This window comes from Cervus elaphus, chromosome 27, assembly GCF_910594005.1.
Source record: "Cervus elaphus chromosome 27, mCerEla1.1, whole genome shotgun sequence".
Taxonomy (NCBI): domain Eukaryota; kingdom Metazoa; phylum Chordata; class Mammalia; order Artiodactyla; family Cervidae; genus Cervus; species Cervus elaphus.
Genome location: NC_057841.1, coordinates 49,515,620 through 49,535,801, shown reverse-complemented (window position 1 = coordinate 49,535,801; position 20,182 = coordinate 49,515,620). Strand labels below are relative to the sequence as shown.

At 38.4% G+C, this 20,182-nt stretch overlaps 1 protein-coding gene across 6 annotated transcripts in view; it reads left to right on the top strand.

Moving 5' to 3' along the window:
• The window catches only part of HDHD2 (haloacid dehalogenase like hydrolase domain containing 2), a 44,236-nt gene that overhangs the window by 11,570 nt on the left and 12,484 nt on the right, over positions 1–20,182 (top strand). For all 6 annotated transcript variants that reach the window (XM_043888864.1, XM_043888865.1, XM_043888866.1 and 3 more), the window contains 2 exons: positions 4,248–4,456; positions 9,837–9,921. In XM_043888864.1, the coding sequence (XP_043744799.1) occupies positions 4,248–4,456; positions 9,837–9,921 (294 nt within the window). The remainder of the gene's footprint in view (positions 1–4,247; positions 4,457–9,836; positions 9,922–20,182) is intronic.

Below are 20,182 nucleotides of genomic sequence, written 5' to 3'. Positions count from 1 at the left end.
TCTGTCTTTTCCTCTTCATGTGTGTCTTTTTTTCTGAGTAATGTAAATTTGGGAATGAAAGCTCGAAATTCGAAAATGTGGAATAAGTAGCAATGGAAAAATCGCAGATGAATCCTGGAATCACAAAATGAAACACACACATACACCAAGACATAGTTCTGCCCACTCCTTCAGCTAAGATCTAGCACTGGGTGTGCAGCTGCTCAAATAAAATTTAATTAAGGGACTTGAAATTTTAGAATTATCTCCATTAACTAAATTTAATGCTTTTGAAGGGTGAAGATTGTCTTATATTTCTGATGCATCGCTTACCAAAAGTCTAGATTAAAAAATGTATATTGTAGAAAAGTGTGTGAACTGAACTGAATGTGAATATTTGTTTCTGAGTATCCTGGAAAGAATACTCCTCAGCAGAGGAGAAGTGGGACTTCCTTGGTGGCTCGGTGATAAAGAATCCATCTGCCAGTGCAGGAGACACAGGAGGTGTGGGTTTGATTCCTCTGTCGATCCCCTCGGAAAGAAATGGCAACGCACTCCGGTATTCTTGCCTGGAACCTTCCGTGGACCAAGGAGCTTGGTGGGGTGCAGTCCGTATGGTCAGACAGAGTCGGACACAGCTGAGCACGCATGCATAACAGAACTAGTAATGTTATTTAGCATCTTACCTTAAAATAATTTAGAGGAGGTTTTAAAGTCAGCAATACTTAGCATGTAGTGCTTTATCATTCTACACCTTCCAGCATTCATAGTCTGCTCTTGTTCAGGGAATCTCGTGACTAGTAACAGTGCAGGTGTTGTGGCAAGAGAGCAACACCCACTTGGCATTCTCTCCACGAGGGGCATCAGCAAGTGTGAGGAGGTTTTAGACCTGGTAGGCATCAGTGGGAAGCCGTTGATGCAGCTGGGAGTCATGGTGTTCTTTTACAGGCGGACAGCAACATGTTGTTGAAGGCTCAAATTAGATCAGTTGGAGAGTGGGCCTTTCTCTAGGCTCCTTGCCGTGGTCTCTCTCAGGCTTTCTAGGGAAAAGGTTACCTGTTTCAGTCTGCTCTCCTGTGGGACAAGTGCTTGTACTGCTTCGGAGATGAGCTTTCTGCTCCGGATGGATAGAAAAGTCTTATTTCTGGTGAATAATGAATGACACTCTAAGTACATCTGTAACCTGTGAGCCTGCCATTCTGGAGGGGCCAGAGCCTACAGATTGTCCTCTCACTGGCACAGGCGGGTCTCCGTCCCAGAGAGATCCTATACTGTCACTGCCAGTTCTGGTTTCTGTGGAAACAAATAGCTTAAGGGAAGTTGAGCGACTAGCAAAAAGAAAGGTTTTTTTTAAGTTCTTGTTAGAAATAATATGGTCATTTCAGTACTTAACACTTGTTCATTTTTCGGAGAATAGTTATAATAAGGTATTCAGTTTCTTTTGAGAGATTTTAAGCACATAAAACAAATTTAATGTGTTTTTAGGCAAAGCCACCACACAGGTATTATAGAGATAATCATGATTATAATGAACTATTTAATCATATAAAGGTATTGAATGCTCTTTGAGTAAATGCTTAAAAATCTCTTTTATGTTTTATTTTCCTGCTTATTTTAAATTATGGACAGTGCTTTTATGCCTTGTATCTGTTTGGGGCAGGCATAAAATATAAGATGTACGTGGCGGGCATGAGTGCTCAGTCGTGTCCAACTCTTTGCATCCTCGTAGACTGTAGCCCGCCAGGCTCCTCTGTCCATGGAATTTCCCAGGCAAGAATACTGGACTGAGTTTCCATTTCCTACTCCAGGGGACCTTCCCAACCCGAGGATGGGACCCATGTATCTTGCATCTCCTGCATTGGCAGATGGATTCTTTACCACTGTGCCACCTGGGAAGTCCAACAGGGTACTAATATAAAAATTTTAATTGTAGGTAAATTAAAATTAGTTTTAGATTAAAACACTTGTTGTTCAGTCGGTAAGTCGTCTCTGACTCTGCAAATCCCATGGACTGCAACATACCTGTCCTTCACTATCTCCTGGAGTTTGCTCAAATTCATGTCCATTGAGTCTGTGATGCCATTCAACCATCTTATCCTCTGTGGCCCGCTTTCCCCCCTGCCCTCAGTCTTTCCCCACATCAGAGTCTTTTCTAGTGAGTCAGCTCTTCACATCAGGTGGCCAAAGTATTGGAACTTCAGTTTTAGCATTAGTCCTTCAATGAATATTCAGGGTTGATTTCTTATAGGATTGGCTGGTTTGATCGCCTTGCTATCCAAGGGACTTTCAAGAGTCTTCTCCAGCACCAAAATTCAAAAACATTGATTTTTTGACATTCAGCCTTCTTTCTGGTCCAACTCTCACATCTATACATGACTACTGGAAAATACCATAGCTTTGACTATATGGAGTCTCTGCTTTTTAATATGCTGTCTAGGTTTGTCACTGCTTTTCTCCCAACGAGCAAGTGTCTTTTAATTTCATGGCTGCAGTCATCATCTGCAGTGATTTTGGAGCCCAAGAAAAGAAAATCTGCCACTGTTTCTGCTTTTTCCCCATCTATTTGCCATGAAGTGACAGGACCAGGTGCCATGATCTTATTTTTTCGAATATTGAGTTTCAAGCTATCTTTTTCATTTTCCTCTTTCACCCTCATAAAGCAGTTCTGTAGTTGCTCTTCACTTTCTGCCATTAGGGTGGTATCATATGCATATGTGAGATTGTTGATATTTCTCCTGGCACTCTTGATTCCAGCTTGTCATTTATCCAACCCAGCATTTCGCATGATGTACAAATTAAATAAGCAGGGTGACAATATACAGCCTTGTTGTACTCCTTTCCCAATTTTGAACCAGTTTGTTGTTTCATGTCTGGTTCTAAATGTTGCTTCTTTTTTTTAAAAAAAAAAAAAAAAAAAGGTGCTTCCTGACCTGCATACAGATTTCTCAAGAGGCAGGTCAGGTGGTCTGGTATTCCCATCTCTTTAAGAATGTTTCACAGTTTGTTGTGATCCACACATTCAGAGGCTTTAGTGTAGTCCGTGAAGCTGAAGTAGATGTTTTTGCTTTCTCTATGATCCAGTGAATGTTGGCAATTTGACCCCTGGTTCCTCTGCCTTTTCTGAATACAGTTTATACATCTGGAAGTTCTCAGTTCACATACTGTTTAAGCCTAGCTTGAAGGATTTTGAGCATTACCTTGCTAGCATGTGAAATGAGCACAGTTGTGTGGTAGTTGAACTTTCTTTGGCATTGCCCTTCTTTGGGATTGGAATGAAAACTGACCTTTTCCAGTCCTGTGGCCACTGCTGAGTTTTCCAAATTTGCTGAAATACTGAATGCAGCACTTTAACAGTGTCATATTTTAGGACTTGAAATAGCTCAGCTGGAATTCCATAACCTCCACTAGCTTTGTTCATAGTGATGCTTCCTGAGGCTCACTTGACTTCACACTCCAGGATGTCTGGCTCTAGGTGAGTGACCACATCATTGTGTAGGACCAAGAAAATGGTTTTTTTGAAGGAAAGCTGGACTATTATGAATACTTCCTCTGATACCTGATTGCCAGTTTAGGTTCCAAGAAGCAGATTATGAAATTTTGTATGAAATTTTACATACAGAATCCCATATGTAAGTAATTAAAGGGGAATGCACATTCCAGTCTGTAAAAATGACATGTTTCTTTCTCCAAGTAGTTTCTGTTTGTAAACTTAGTAGCACATTAAGGCTTAACCAGTGTCTAATTGGCTCAGAAGAAAGAAGAACTCTTGAGGTATCCTCTGTCTCTTAGTATAGGGGATCAGACCCTGTCCAGAATGCAGGCCAGAGTTCTTGTCTCAGCTCTATAGCTGCCCAGCTGTGTACAGCTGAGCCCAGTCATTAATCCTGTAGGCCTGAGTTTTCTCACCTTCAGAAGGTTACACTAGGTAGATAATCTCAAGGTAACTTTCACCTCATTCTGTGAGTACAGTGGTTACTCAGCTTTGGGTCTTTGTTTTCACTTCTTTGCTTAACCTGGTAGTGAAATTCAGTTAGAAGTATAGAAGGCCCTTGAAAAGGTAGCCTATAAGCCTTTGTAGGTAAAGCGGTCCACAGGATGTGGGTAAGCTGTAAGCAGTTTTGGATAGGTTATAAAACCTATTGGCCATAAAAACACTTACTCAGTGACTTACCTTTCATTTTTTGACCTTTGGCAAGTGCTACCAAATTAGGTTTTATGGGGCTAGAATGTAGAAGCTGCCTATTGACACCTGAATTACACTTTTCCAGGTTACGTACTACTTCTGTAATGGTTAGGTTTGTTACCAATACGACCAAAGAGAGCAAGCAAGACCTCTTGGAAAGATTGAAAAAGCTGGAGTTCGATATCTCTGAAGATGAAATATTCACGTCTCTGACTGCAGCCAGAAACTTGGTAGAGCAGAAGCAAGTCCGACCCATGCTGCTGGTTGATGACCGGGCCCTACCTGATTTTAAAGGTAGGAGGCATGTGGAAAGATTTAAAAGTTAGTTCTTCATGTCTGCTTGCAAGTCACTCTTAAAGCTGGATGTTTGGAAGCATTTATTCAGATTTCCTCTTATTGAAATAGTCAACACATACAGTGTTTCTTGAACCTGTTTTGACTGTGCCCCACAGTCAGTGAAACACATTATATAGAAATTCAGGACATGTGTGTGTACTTGTACATGTTAAATAATACTTACTCTTATTCTGTGACATGTACTGTGTTTTCTATTTGGTTTGAAAAGTGAAAGTGTTCGTCACTCAGGACTCTGCAACCACGTGGACTAGCCTGCCAGGCTCCTCTGTCCACAAAATTCTCCAGACAAGAATACTGGAATTGGTAGCCATTCCCTTCTCCAGGGGATCTTTGCAACCCAGGGATCGAACCCAGGTCTCCTGCATTTCAGGCAAATTCTTTACCATCTGAGCCACTAGGGAAGCCCATTTTCTGCTTGGTTTACTTGTGTGATTTTCATGCTGCTTGGAGTCATCCAGATTAGTTTCACAATTTACTGATGGATCATGGCCCACGGTGTGAAAAAACACAAGTCAAGATTTCTATGAGCATTACAGTCCTCATTCCTGGAGCCACTGTATTAATTTGACTAGATAAGATGAACCAGTATCAACATGTTTAAAGATAGATGTCATTCTGTATAGTGTGAAGCTTTTGCAATGACCATGAAATATTTTCAACCAAGGAAAAATAAGACTTTTCTCTTGGATAAAACCTAAAAACTCTGGAAAAATATCCTAGTGTTATGAAGCTTTGCCACATTGCTTCTTTTTATAGGTGATACTCAGAGTGAAGTACACAATACTGAAAAAATGAGTATAAATTATAAATTCATCATTACATTACATTAAAGCCATGTTATAGCTTTGTAAATAATAATTTGGAAGCGTTTGCATGGATAAATGCAGAATCTCAAAACTTACACTATCAGGAAATATAACTGGATATCAATCAGAATTATTATTGCAAGAAACAGAAAACAGCTTTGGCTGAATTATACAGAAAATAAATTTATTAAAAGATCTGATGGGATATAAAATGGCACAACTCCTGTGGAGAGGAATTTGGCAGTGGCTCTCAAAATTGCATGTGAAGCAGTACTGCCTTTTGTAGGACTGTATCTGCAAGATGTAGTGACAAATACGTATAAGGGCTTATGAATAAGGTTGTTCATTATGACCTTATTTGGACCTCATTATGACCTTAGAAGATTAGAAACAACCCAAATGTTCATTAAAAGAAACTGATTAAAACTAGGATATGTCCACAAAATGAAAGGAATGCTTTGTAGCTGAAAGGTAAGTAATGATGGATTCTGTCTCCTGATAAGAGTGATCTTCATAGGATATAGTAAATGAAAAAAGTAAGGTATAGAAAACCTTACACATTTTCTGTGTAAGAAGATGAGAGGGAAATGGCTATGAATGTATTTGTCTTATATTCTTTTTTATTTATTTTTCATTTATTTTTATTAGTTGGAGGCTAATTACTATATTGTAGTGGTTTTTGCCGTACATTTACATGAATCAGCCATAGATTTACATGAGTATGTCTTATATTTGTGAAAGGAAACTGAAGGAAGATAAATGAAAACCTAGTAAAAATGGTTATCTAAAGGGGGAGGTCAGGAAGAGGAGACGTGATCTCTCTAAATAAAAGTACATTATTATCTAGTTTTGACATTGGAATCAGGTGAATTTTTTATATATTTAAAAGACAATTAAAAAGTTAAAAACAAGCCAATCCCTAAAAACCAAAAACAGATCGAAACAAATGAACTGTATATAAAGTTGATGACAACCCACTCAAAGAATTACTTTACATGACTTTAAAATACAGTATTCTGATAGTTCATTCATAGGGGATAAATTGAAGGATAAAAGAATTGCAAAGGAACCTAAAACTGCTTTCAATAGTCTTAGTGTTTATTAGTAGTACTGATATTATTTTATAATTATAGATACATTATAGGATAAAGTGATAGTTGTACTAGTATTATTAGTACTCCAGACTTTAAGTGTAAGTGAAAAGAGGCACAAATATAAAAATCAAATAAGGTGTGTGTTAATTTTGAATTAAAAATATTATAATCAACTCCCTTGTTCTTTTCAAAAATACATACTATCTAGATCTTCTACTCAAAAGGCGTAGAAGCAATGAAACCCTGTGGTCAAACGGTAGTGTCGACTATGGTTTCCTACTTTAGTTCTGTGAAGAAATGGGAGATTTTAGATCTGCAGGGATTGTATGAGTCTGGGATAGCTAATTTTTTGCAAGGAAATTATTGAAAACTAATAAAGTCATGCCTAAAGGACACTGAAGCCAATTTGAAGGGATAATTCAAATAGAATCAAAAAGAATAATGATTGCAATAGATTGCAACACATCTTATACACAAAATGATCAAAATGATACTCAACCCCACAAAACTTATTGGTCACTATTGGATGTTGTTAGGGCAGTAACTCATTCTGAAAATGGACAAATGAAACCAGGATTTATCCTGCCTTTCCTATTTTAACTGTATTTTAGAGTAACTAAACATTTGATGAGAGTGAGTTCTTTATAGAAGAGTTCTAACTAGTAAATGCAGAAGCAATGGCAGAATTAGAAAATCACATTTGCCAAACCCTAGTGAAATAGGCAATAGTGTCAATAGATTTTAAACACAGTAGGTGAAGAATTGATGAGGAGGTTCAGAATGCAGGGATTATGCTGACACCACTTGAACCAGCTAATCAGTCTTAGCACCACTAGACGAGGAACAGCCAGATCCCTTGTGCTTCATGACGTGATACAATAGAACATTCATAGCATTGCCTGTGAAATAACCTTGCTTAGTAATTGAATGTGAACTTACGAAACCTCTAGATCCAGTTACTGGTTTATATGAAATAACAAGAGTAAAGGAATAAGTTAAATAATAATCATAAGCAGTCAGCCGAATCCAGAAAGTAGGATTTGGTTACCAAGATCTAGGTGCTTTAGTAGGTAAGATTGACAGAAGACTGCTGCTGTAGAATGAGAAGTGAAGGGTAACAATGAAATACCAAGTGTGGACCTTTCAGGTGTCATTACATATCAGATATAAAAAGACGTTTTCGAGACATTTGGAGAGATTCAGATGTGGACTAGGTATTGAGTGATTAATAAGAATTATGACTGGGCTTCCCTAGTAGCTCAGTGGTAAAGAATCCACCCGCCAGTGCAGGAGACACAGGTTCAATCCCTGCTCCAGGAAGATCCCACATGCCATGGAGCAACTAAGCCTGTGGGCCACAGCTGTTGAGCCTGTGCTCTAGATCCCGGGAACAACAACTAGTGAAGCCCACGCGCCCCAGAGCCCGTGCTTCCCAACGAGAGAAGCCACCTCAATAAGAACACAGCACAACTAGAGCAGCCCCTGCTCTCTACAGCTGCAGAAAAGCCCACACACAGCAGTGAAGACCCAATGCAGCCAAAAATAAATAAAGTTATCATTAACTCTGATGGTATAATAATGTTAAAGTGGTTTTTTTTTTTTTAGGTCTTTATCAGTTAAAGATATATACTGAAATATGAAGGGGTGAGATGATGGATATCTGGGATTTACTTTTCAAAGACTTTAGAAAATGTAGAGAATCATAGATACAATTGACAAAATGTTGGTGACAGCTAAAGCTGGGTGATAGGTACATCAGGGCTCATTATGAGCTAGTCTTTCCATTTTTTATTATCTTTTATATGTCTGCGACAAAAAAAAAAAGATTGAGTAGCCTATAGAACTAACTGCCCAGCGGAGGCTGGGGGTTAGGTCTCCGGGGTTGTGCCCCAAGGAGCGGTATGCAACACCTCACATGCAGAACTGATCGGGCATCCCATGTGCCTCTGCATGCTGACCTTTGCAGCTGGCCTGTTGACCCCAGTGGCACTGGAGACTGGAAGTTCCAGCTTGCCCTCCTGCCTCAGAATTTCCAGTGGCATTCTCCCAGTTGCTTTATGTTCCTAGCTTCCGTTGTAGAGCCTGGGGTCGGCGCTTTTGATTGGCAGAACCTCCATCTCAGGCCAGTGCCCACAGCTGCAGAGAGGCTGGGAATGCAAGTATGCAGTGTTTACCCTCTCAAGAGAGGGTGAGCTCTGCTCCTCACCAGGCCTTATGAGCTAGTGGATTCCGTGGTTATGAAAATGATATTCAGAAACTGGGCTGCCAAAAATAATGACACATACATTCTGTGATTAGTGTATTTATATTTCTGGGCCAGCTGAAGTACTGCAAAACAGTTTTTTATCCAGACCTTTTATTTTATTTGAAGAAAGATTCTGGTTGTGCAGCAGTGAGCTGGAGTTGGCACATGTAAGCAGAACCCCTGGTCTGGAAGAAATCTTTGTTATTTAGTTTAAGACTGAACTTGCAACATGGAAATACCCAGAGTTGATGGGTTTTTTAAGGGAATGGAAATATCTTGGCTAATGTTGAATATCTTAGCTAGTGGTAGATGGAGAAAATAAAAAGAATACAAAAATCTCAGCTTTTAACTATAGCCATTGATTTTATTTTCTCCCTTCAACAAGTTTCAGCCAATTACTCAGTACTCATGTATGCTGGTGAGGAGGGAATTGAAAATCTTGAATATCTGCTCTTTCTACTCACATTTTGGTAGAATTGATAATGAGACTGCTTAAAAGCAGGCAGTAAGAGAGGCAAATAGGAATCAGCGTATGAATAATACACAGACCCTTCAATCAGTTTTAATAACTGTGATGGTGAATACCCTCTTTTGGTTCTTGTAACTAAAGTCTTGTCATCAGATACCAAGACCTTAAAACATGTTTTCATTATAGAATGATATTTGTGAAACTAATGTGGATTAGGTATCATGTAGAAAGCTATAGGACCTATAGTACATTCCATGTTTATCATGACAGTGTGTGCCTCAGCTATGTGGCTCAGAAAGTCTAATTTTCCTTGCCTCTTAGCTTTCCAGTCCCTCATCAGTTGCTATTGATCTGATAGCTCATAGAGAACTGTGGCTGTTCTGGTTGATTTTAATCAGTAAAGCTTTTTGAAGTTACAAACTGTTAATTGTTTGAGAACATCAGGTTACACTTTAGTTCAGATCTTCTAGTTACTCAGTAGCTGTAAGACTGCAAAAGTAATATACAAAAATACTAGGAGACCTTTTTTTTTCTCTTTTAAGTATAGCTCATATTTCCAAAGTATACTGGGCAGGATAATCTCTTAAGCTTCAGATTATTGCTACAACAAAAATGTGGACTTGGTTGACTAAAGCCGCTTTATTATAAATTGTGACATTACTGTTAATTTCATTTTTCAGTAATTTTTTCTTTTTATTTTCAGGAATACAGACAAGTGATCCTAATGCTGTGGTCATAGGATTGGCACCAGAACATTTTCATTATCAAATTCTGAATCAAGCTTTCCGGTGAGTCTCTAGCTATTATTTTTCATGTGATCATATACTCATTTCTTCTCTTCTTCATTTTTTCTTTAAATGATTTTATTCATATATTTCTCTATTTTGGGCTGTGCTGGGTCTTCATTGCTGTGTCAGCTTTCTCTAGTTGTGGTGAGCAGGGGCTCCCCTCTGGTTCTGGTGAGAGGGCTTCATTGTGGTGGCTTCTCTCGTGGAGCACAGGCTCTGGGCACGCGGACTTCAGTCGTTGGGGCTCCTGGGCTCTGCTGCACGGGCTTAGTTGCTCCGAGGCACTTGAGATCTTCCCCGTCACGGATCGAACCTGTGTCTCCTGCATTGGAAGACAAATTCTTCACCACTGAGCCACCAAGGAAGCCCCCCTTCTTCTCAAGTCTTTGTCATGTAAGGTTACACATGTTTTACTTTCTGACCATCTAGATTGTACATGAGAACAAATATCTTAAAGATCACTTCAAGATCAGTGTTAAACAATATTTATTACTGTCTTAGTTTTTTTTTTTTAATAATCAATATGTTAAAACACAGTGATCACTGTGGTTTTTCTGGTTTATAGGATCAATATTCTGGGGCAGAAAATCATAGATTGCAGCTCTTAAGCTAAGAGTTTTATTTTTTATTGTCACTCCTGTGATTCTTCACTAACTGTGATCTCTGAAGGAAAATAATATCCAGGCTGATTCACCCAAAATAGTAAATGTGATTCTCCCTCCAGCAAGAATCCAGGCTATCAAAAAAAGTTGTCAGGTTTGACCATACTTTTCAAAGAAAGTATTTGATGAGTGATAGTGGTAGTCTGATCTGGGGTTTTTGGCAGTAGGGAAGAAGAAAATTAGGTTCTGGTAGTGTCAACATGATTTGATGGACAGTTGGGTCAGGGGTGAAATCGAACAGTGAGTTGCGGAGGACGTCGAGATGTCTCAAGTGCGTGTGATGGAGAACGTGCCCTGTGTGGGCTCAGGAGGTGATATGTTTGGGGTGAGGTCCTTTGAACTGTGGGCATCTAAGTGGAGGTGTTCCAGCAGCTGTTAGTAGAAATTGGAGAACTGTAGCCTACAGGTAAACTGTTATAAATCTTCACTGTGTATTTTACCTGTAGGAACTTCTCACTGCTGTTTCCAAAAGGCAAGCTGCACACTGGTTCTCCTACTTCCTAAAATAAATTGAATAAAAATTTATTTGCAGATCTGCCCTAGAATAAGACTGATTTTATTTTTCCCCTTGGATTTTTCATTTTTATAGATTTTTCATTTTTATAAACTTTTCATTTTTCATCTTGCCTTTTACTTCTTGTTGGATATTAAGCAGTGTGATTTGCCGTTAAATTTATGACAAGTTAAGTAGTCCTACACATTGCATAGAGGTACTTTAACTTAAAAACGATATCTTTAACAGCTTAGTAAATTTTTGGAATTTAACATCATTTTCTTACCAGTGCAAAGGTATTCAATAATCATTCTAACTTATACTTGATGTAGAATTCACTTCTTGATGTAAATATATGTCCTAGAATCAGAATGTTAAAACTTGTTACAAGGTTCACACATCTAGGCACATTATGTGATCTTGAAGATGGCTATCCTCATGTACAATCTGTGTGGCCGGAAATACTACTACTGAATGCACTTTTGTCTGTGACTTTCAGTTACTGTGATAGTCAAGCCTTCGTTTAAATAAAAACAAATTCACTTTTTATAATTGCTCAGTAGACATTATTTCCCAGAGATCCATTGCTATGCCAGGTAACTTGAGTACTAAAATTTCCTTCCTTCACCTACTTCAGTTTTCTCTTCTAGCTTCTTTGGGGATAGAGGTACAGGGGATTATCTCACCCGCTCCTTAAATAAGGTCTGTAACTATACCAAAACCAGTTTTCATTTGAAATAGAGAATTTGCTATTATTTCTTACTTCTGAGTTTACCCCCTACTACATTTTTATTCATTTCTTGAACCACAGAATTCAAGGAGAAGGTATTGATTGATTTTAGCTGGTAATTTGGGAAGGACATATTTAATAGGAAGTTGGGAGGTCTCTGTCTTAGATAAATACTAGACTCAGGGTAATAAAAATGTATGTTGACATAATACTGACTTTGTAATTGCTCGGATGCTGTCTTAATTAGTACACTTCCCTAACCATATTGATTTTTTTAAACACTACATTTTAAAGCATTATAGTGCACTTATAAGTCAACTCTAATTTCACAAATGCACTTAACAGCTGGGTGGAAAGTTAACAGAAGGATTTTAGGTCTTGCCCGTCTTTGCATATTGATGTCTCCACAGAGACTGTGCCTTCCAACCCATGACTACAGCTGTTTGGATTCTGAGTGGCAAATATAGACATCTCAAATGAACCGCCAATTAGTTAAATTACTATTCAGGTTTATAATGCAAATAAACATTGGATTTTAAATCCTGTTGCATTGAATACTAGCTTTAGAGGCATATTACCTGCAGGCAAATACATCAGCCTTCCATGTTACACAAATATGTCTAAAATGTCTGAATAAAATTGAGAGCACTGAATTTTAAAGGATTGATTTTAGGGAAGGATAGGAACCACCAGTAAGGAATAAAGGTGATTTGGGTTTGGATTCTATGAGACATTCAAATCCTAAAAGCCATTGCTGTCTTTTTTCCTTTTGCCTAGTACTAAAAGGTAAAAAGTATAATATAATAAATACCCGTATGTCTATCAACCAATTTAAGAAATACAAGTTATCGACATGTTTGCTATCCCATATCTATCCCTCCTCAATTTTGTTAGCCAAAGCCCAAAAGTAATCAGGATTGTGAATTTTGTGTTTATCATTGCATTTCTTTATACTTGTAACACATACATAAGTATTTCTGGACAATATAAACACATACATAAAGTATTATCTTGCATGTTTTATACTTGATATGTTCATCAGTTTGCTTTCTTCTCTAGAAATAATGTATGATTCATCAATATGAATACCTGTAGGTCCAGTTCATTCATTTTCTCAGTTGTCTTATACCACCCTGTAGGAAGGTCTTTTTTTATCTTCTGACCTATGAGGGAAAAAAAGCTTCAGCATTTTAGTAATGGACCAATTTTAATTAAATTTGATGTTATCTATTAGGAGAAACACTACCTGGGCAAGCAGATCACTTAATCTAAATGAACTTAGCGTTAACAAGCCTAAAAAGTAAGTAATACATCATTGTGGAAATTTTGAAATGCTCAAAAAAGAAATGTGAATAAACAAAATTACCCATGATTCTCCATCTAAAAGATCTACAGTTAATATTTTAACATATGACTAGTTTGTTTCCAGGCACATATATATAGCCAAAACTGAGAACGTATGTATGCTATGTGGTAACTTGCCTTTTAAGTTTTTCTATATGCTTAAATATTCTTCTAAAACATACTTGATTCCCAGAGCATATTCCACTTTAAAAAGTGTCGTATATTTCTGATTGTTGCTTATTTCCAGGTTTTATGAGTTGATTTTTTTTAAGAAACTTCTGAACATGTTTGTTAAGCAATGGTTATGTTTCTGTAACATGTTTTCTCAGAAGTATAATTGTGGGACCCCAGGAATTTTGGGAAAAAACTACATGGAATTGCTTAACCTAAGAAAAGTTCACAGAAAAAAATATTTTTCTAAATTAAGAGCAGCTATTCTCCAGCTTCTTGAGGAGCTTATTAAAATGTTGTTACAACTAAAGATAAGTGACATCACAGCTTTCACATTTAAATGCAGAGGTGAAGGCTGCTTTAAAAAAAGAAAAAGTTTTATGTTTTGAACACTTTGTTAATGACTTCTTTCTGTAATTGTTACAAGGTATGAGAATCCTTCAGAAGTCTTAGAGGTATGCAGAAATCAGTTTCTCCTGTGTTTTGGGAAGCGATTCTTATCCCCATAAATGGTTTCTGTTGAATGTTGGATTGCTTTCCTATCCCCTTCTCATTAAGAAAAATAAAAAGTTTTATATTTAACATATTCAGTTCCTTAGAAAGGGAAAAAGGGAAGGGGAGGGGAGAAAACAACAGAAATCAGTTTCTGCCTTTGTACAGCAACTCCTGAATCTTGTCTTAAGAGCCCTGGCTTAAGGAATTCTAGAATAGTGTGGCAGCAGGGCTTAAATTATAAATATTTCTATGGGCTTTTTCCATTTTGAAAGAGCTGACTGCTATGCAGTCTTTTTAATTAAAGTCCAGACTATAAAAATAAAACACTCTGGAGATGAGAAATTGTTGAAGACTTAAGAACTTGAGTTATTTAAAGTATTCCATTAGTACATGCCGAAGAAAACTTTATATGCCAATTTGAAGATCACAGAATACAGAATTGAGTTTAGTGTCAGTCACTACGCATTTTTTAATTAACTGGGGAGATTCTTTTATGATCAAGGCAACTCTTGCCACTCTAAGTAAAAGGTTTAGGTGAGTAAACTACATAAATACAATGTTACTGATCTTTTAAAATTTGATGTGTAATATTACTCATTGGAAGGAAAGTTATGACCAACCTAGACAGCATATTAAAAAGCAGAGACATTACTTTGCCAGCAAAGGTCTGTCTAGTCAAGGCTATGGTTTTTCCAGTGGTCATGTATGGATGCGAGAGTTGGACTATAAAGAAAGCTGAGCCCCGAAGAATTGATGCTTTTGAACTGTGGTGTTGGAGAAGACTCTTGAGCGTACGTTGGACTGCAAGGAGATCCAAGCAGTCCATCCTAAAGGAGATCAGTCCTTGGTGTTCATTGGAAGGACTGATGTTGAAGCTGAAACTCCCAATAGTTTGGCCACCGTGATGTGAAGTCACCTTCACCTGACTCATTTGAAAAACCCTGATGCAGGGAAAGATTTGAGGGCAGGAGGAGAAGAGGACGACAGAGGCTGAGATGGTTGGATGGCATCACTGACTCAATGGACATGGGTTTGGGTGGACTCTGGGAGTTGGTGATGGACAGGGAGGCCTGGCGTGCTGCAGTACATGGGGTCTCAAAGAGTCGGACACGCCTGAGCTACTGAACTGAACTGAACTGAACTGATATACAGTAAAGTATACAGATTGTCAGTGTACAGCTCAGTAAAAATTGACACATAGAATCAGCAGCATAACCCCCACTCTGATCAAGATACAAAACATTTCCAGCACCCTAAAAGGTTCTCTGTTCTAGTCAGTACCACACCTTCCTCAGGGAAACCATTACTCTGACTTCTGTCAGTATTGCAAGTTTTCCATCTTCATATGATTGAAATCATACAGTTGTAGCATTTTTTTTTTTTAGTCTGCTTTTGAGATTTATCCAGGCTGTTGCATGTAGCAGTACTTTGTTTTTGCTTTGTTTGTTCTTTATTTTTGTTGTGGTATTGTAGTCTATTGTATGGCAGTTCCACAATTTATTCAATCAGTAATGGACATTTGGATTTTTCCATTTTTGGCTCTTAAGAAAGCTGCTATGAACATTTGTGTACATGTTTTTTGGGGACATACCCATTTATTTCTTCTGGGTCTGTGTCTGGAAGTGAAATTACTGGATAATAGACAAGTGCCTGCTTAGCTTTAGTCCATATTGCTAAGTTATTTTCCACAGTGATTTTATGGAGTCATACGTTCCCACCAGCTCTGAACCAGAGTTCCACCAGTCTCTCCTCAGTCTGTGTCACTGTGGCTGTTTTTTCTGGTGTGTTTAGTAGTCTCTTACTGGGTTTCAATGTGTATTTCCCTACTGAGTAGCGTTGTTGAAGCCTTTTCACATACTTACTGGCCATTGGATAACTTGTTTTGCGATCTCCCCATTCAAGTCTTTTTTCCTTTCTGAGGGTTATAGTTTCCTTAGAGGTTTGTTGGAGCCCTGTGTGTGCTATGTATACAAGTCTTTGGTTAGATATATGTCCTAGAGATATCTTATTTCTGTCGGTGGTTTGCATTCTTTTAACAGTATGAGAACAGGACGTTTTTAATTTTGAGGGAGTCTTAATTTGTTTGTATTTTCCTCTGTTGTGTTTAAGAAATTTTCGCCCACCTCAGGGTCATGAAGATATTCTCCGTATGTTTTCTCCTGCAAGCTTTATTGTTCTGCCTTTAGCAGTTAGGTCTAGGGCCTGTTTTGAATGGACTTTTATTGAATTGTGTGAAGTAAATTTCACTTTATTCTTTACAGATATCCCGTTGTTTCTGCAACATTTACTGCATTAGATCCATTCTTTAAAGAGCCTCACAGATTTGCAGTGATGTTTTAGTGCTTTGACATAAATCAAGTGACTATATAAGTGTGGCTCTTTCATATTTGTGCAGTTTCACACTGTCTTGAATACTACAGCTTTACAATAAATCTTAACGTCTGGTAGCATACATTCTTTAATTCAGTCCTTTTTAAGATTCTACATCCTTTCCATGTAAATTTTGGAATCAACTTGTCTGTTTCTACGAAAAAAAAATAGGCTCACTAGGAGTTTGATTGGTCTTTCATTAAATCTACAGATTTGGGTAGAACTTAATGTGCTGCCAGTGTATGAAAATGGAATATATCTCCATTTATTTCAGTTTTATTTTTACATTTTTCATCAGTGTTTTGCAATTTCTAGACTATAGGTTAGTTGTTTGGTTAAGTTAATCCTTCTGTTTCCTGCTTGATGTGATTGTAAGTAGTTTGTTAAATTTTGTTTTTAATTGTTCATTGCTAATATTTAGAAATATAATTGAGATTTTGTATGTTAACCTTGTGTTTATTCATTGACCTTACATTCACTTGCTAATTCTAATAATTTATTTGTAAAATCTTTTGAATTGAATTGTCTACATAGATAATTGTGTCAACCACAAATAATGACAATTTTACTTCTCCCCTACCAGTCTTTGTATTTTCATTTCTTTTTCTTTATTATACTCTCTGGGACCCCAACTACAATACCAAACAGAAGTGGTGATAGTTGGTAGCCTACTATAAGTGAGAAAATTGCTGTGTTAATATGACAGTGGAGATATTCTGGGGGTTTCAATTAAGTGTTGATGGGATTCTCTCTTGATATATTTAATGATTTACTATTGTTTTGATTTGAACTTTTGGTAGTTTGTGTTTGTCAGATTGATTGGTGTTCGTTTTAATTGTATTGAGCGTCCAGCTTTTTGGTGGTGGTTCTGGGTTTTTGAGGGGTGTGTGCAGGGTCTTCGTGGCCGCCTGCTGGCTTCCTCTGGTTGTGGCAAGTGGGGGCTCTCTCGCCGTGGTGCACAGGCTTCTCATTACCGTGGCTTCTCTCGTTGCGGAGCATGGGCCCGGGGCACGGGCTCTGTAGTTGCGGGGCACAAGCTTAGCTGCCTCACCGCAGGTGGAGTCTTCCCAGGCCAGGGATCAAACCCATGTTCCCTGCGTCGGCAGGCAGATTTTTAACCACTGGACTACCAGGGAAGTCCATGAAGGTCAAGATTTTGGCATCCTCTAGTTGTTGTTCTCAACTCTGGACATTTTTGCTCCCAGGGGGACATTTGCCAATGTCTGGAGACACTCTTGGTTGTCACAACTGGGGGGAAAGAGTACATCTGACATCTAGTGGGTAGAGGCCATAGATGCTGCCAAACATCCAACAGGGTATAATACAGCCTCCTCTCACAATAAAGCATTTTTCAGTAAAAAATGTCAAAGGTGTTGAGGTTGAAAGACCTACTCTGATTCAGTTCCTTCATTTGATAAGAAACCAAGACCCAAAAATGTGAAGTGATTTGCTGTTACCTGTTTTAAGTAGCACAGACACTACCCTTCCCATATTTATGAATAAAAATAATTATCACTACTGTCAGATATTATGAAAAAGTTTACATATATCATCTTTATTCCCCAAAATGGTAAGCATTATTCTCTATGTTACAGATCAGGATAAGGATACTGAGGCATACAGTGCTTCATCCATTAATGAATTTATTCAGTAAGTATCTAGTGAAAGGTCCCAGAGTTTGTTTGGGCTTTTTTTTTTTTTTTAATAATTTTATTTATTTATTTATTTTATTTTTTGGCTGTGCTAGGTCTTCATTGCTTTGTGTGGGCTTTTCTCTAGTTGGAGCCAGTGGAGGCTACTTTCTAGTTGTGATGTGTGGACTTTTTATCGTGGTGGCTTCTCTTGTTGCAGAGCACAGGCTCAGTGCGTGGGCTTCAGTAGCTGTGGTGTGTGCGCTCAGTAGTTGGGGTTGCTGGACTCTAGAGCCCAGACTCAGTAGTTGTGGCCTATGAATTTAGTTGCTCCGCGGCATGTGGGATCCTCCCACCCCAGGGATCGAACTCACGTCTCCTGCATTGGCAGGTGGATTCCTTACCACTGAGCCCCTGGAGAAGTGCCCCACGGCTTGATTTTGATTTTTTTTTTTTTTTTTTGAAGTAAGAAACACAGTGATGAGCAAAACTGATGGGCATAGTGGAGATTATATGCTAGCGAGGAAGACAAACCAAACTCAGCTGAGTAAGAATTATCAACTATGGAAAGTTGATAGAAAGGAAAAAAGATGAGATGGAGCTGAACTGTGAGGAGGAAGTCCACTTTGTAGGGAGATTGGCAATGGCGGCTTCTGTGTGCTGACTTCAAGCTGAAATCTGACAGGTGAGCAGAAGAAAGCCGTGTGCAGAGTATGGGGCAGTGTTTCAGGAAGAGGGAACACCGTGTGGGGGCTGAAGCAGGAAAGAGTTTGGCCTTTTGGTGTGTAGTCAGCAATAGGGAAGGTGTCTTGAGATTGGAGATGTAAACGGTGGCCAGATGAAGCCAGGCCTCACTGGCTGCAGAGAGGACTTTGGATTTTATACTCTTTGCAGTAAGAGGTTATTTTTTTTTACGCTGAGCAGGGACATACATGATCTCGCCTGTACTTTTAAAACTCCTTCTATTGCCTGTACTACGGGTTGGTATAATAGGGCAACAGCAGAAAGCAGGAAGACGAGTTGACTATTGCAGAGGTTCAGCTGAGAAAGTAAGACTGGAAACGTTTTTATTTTTCTTTTGGACTTGGAAGTTACTGGATATGCTAATAAAGGGATATGGAAGGGTGAGGGAAAGTAAAAAATTAAGGTTCACTGCTGGGTTTCTGGCTTGTGCAATGGGGTGGATTTACTAAGTTGAGAAAGATTGGGGGAGAGTCGTTTGGGGCAGTGGGAAGAAAAGGACTCACTAGTTTGATGTTGGGCAAATGGGAAGCTTCTGGCAGTTGCTTAAGCTGCCATGTAATTCATTTCCACATGCTCCATCTTCAGCAGAAATGGTAAAAAGTTGCTCTTGTTTTTGTTTTTTTTTCCTTAGAAAAGTGGTTTTCTGGAGTTCTGGGTTCCTGCTCTCCTTGGTCTCAGCTGGCATTGCCGGATGATCTTGTAAAATGGAGTGTGCTGGACTTGGTGTTCTTTACCATCCCTTTCAATAATGTGCTTCCTGGCTAGGTCTTTTTTGTAGTTTTTTCCCTTGGCCTACATGGAATTTATAGCCAAGGATTTCTGCATGAGGCCTTCTTGATGCCTTTTTCCTTGTTTCTTGTACCTCAATGGACTTATAGTCAAATAGAGATAGAAAATCCTCAGATTTCTTGTCGATGTGTTACTTCTGATAACAAAGAAATCAATTGCCCTGCCTAGGAAGTGTACAAACACCTCTAAGTAGTATGGTGTCTATTTTCTCTTATTTTTGGAAGTGTTAACTATTAAAAAAAAAAAAAAACTTTTAATCTGTGTCCTAGAAAATAATTTACCTTTCAGTCTACCCTGAACATGCCTTGGCTCTTGCTAAGATTCAGTAAATCTTCTGCTATACAGAGAAGAATGACAGAAGCAGGAACCACTTCCCTGAGAGATGCCTGTCTTCTCCAGGCCCATGTGGAACCAGTTCCCATTTAGAGAAATGCAGAGGAACCCACAGCTTCAGCCCTTCCAGGGAAGGCTCTAAAGCACTGCCTGGGAATTAAGTACACACATCCATCAAGCTGATAAGTCTTATACCCAGTTAATACATAATAAAATATTAACAAAGCTAAATCAAGTGAGTTTTTAGTTTAGCTGTGTAAGTGAAAAGCAATTTTGAGGTCTGTTGCATAAAGAATTCCAGTTCCGTGGTAGAGTAGCAAATAAATGGGATTGGGGGCAGGGTGACAAAAGGGGAGATAGATAAATCACTCATTATTCTCTTGTTTCGATCAGCTGTGGTTCTTTAGGGCCAGCATAGTGGCCTTATCAGGTTTCCTAACCGTTGGATTTTAAGATCTGCTTAAGAAATAAATTTGTATTAATATTAGAGAATAAATTT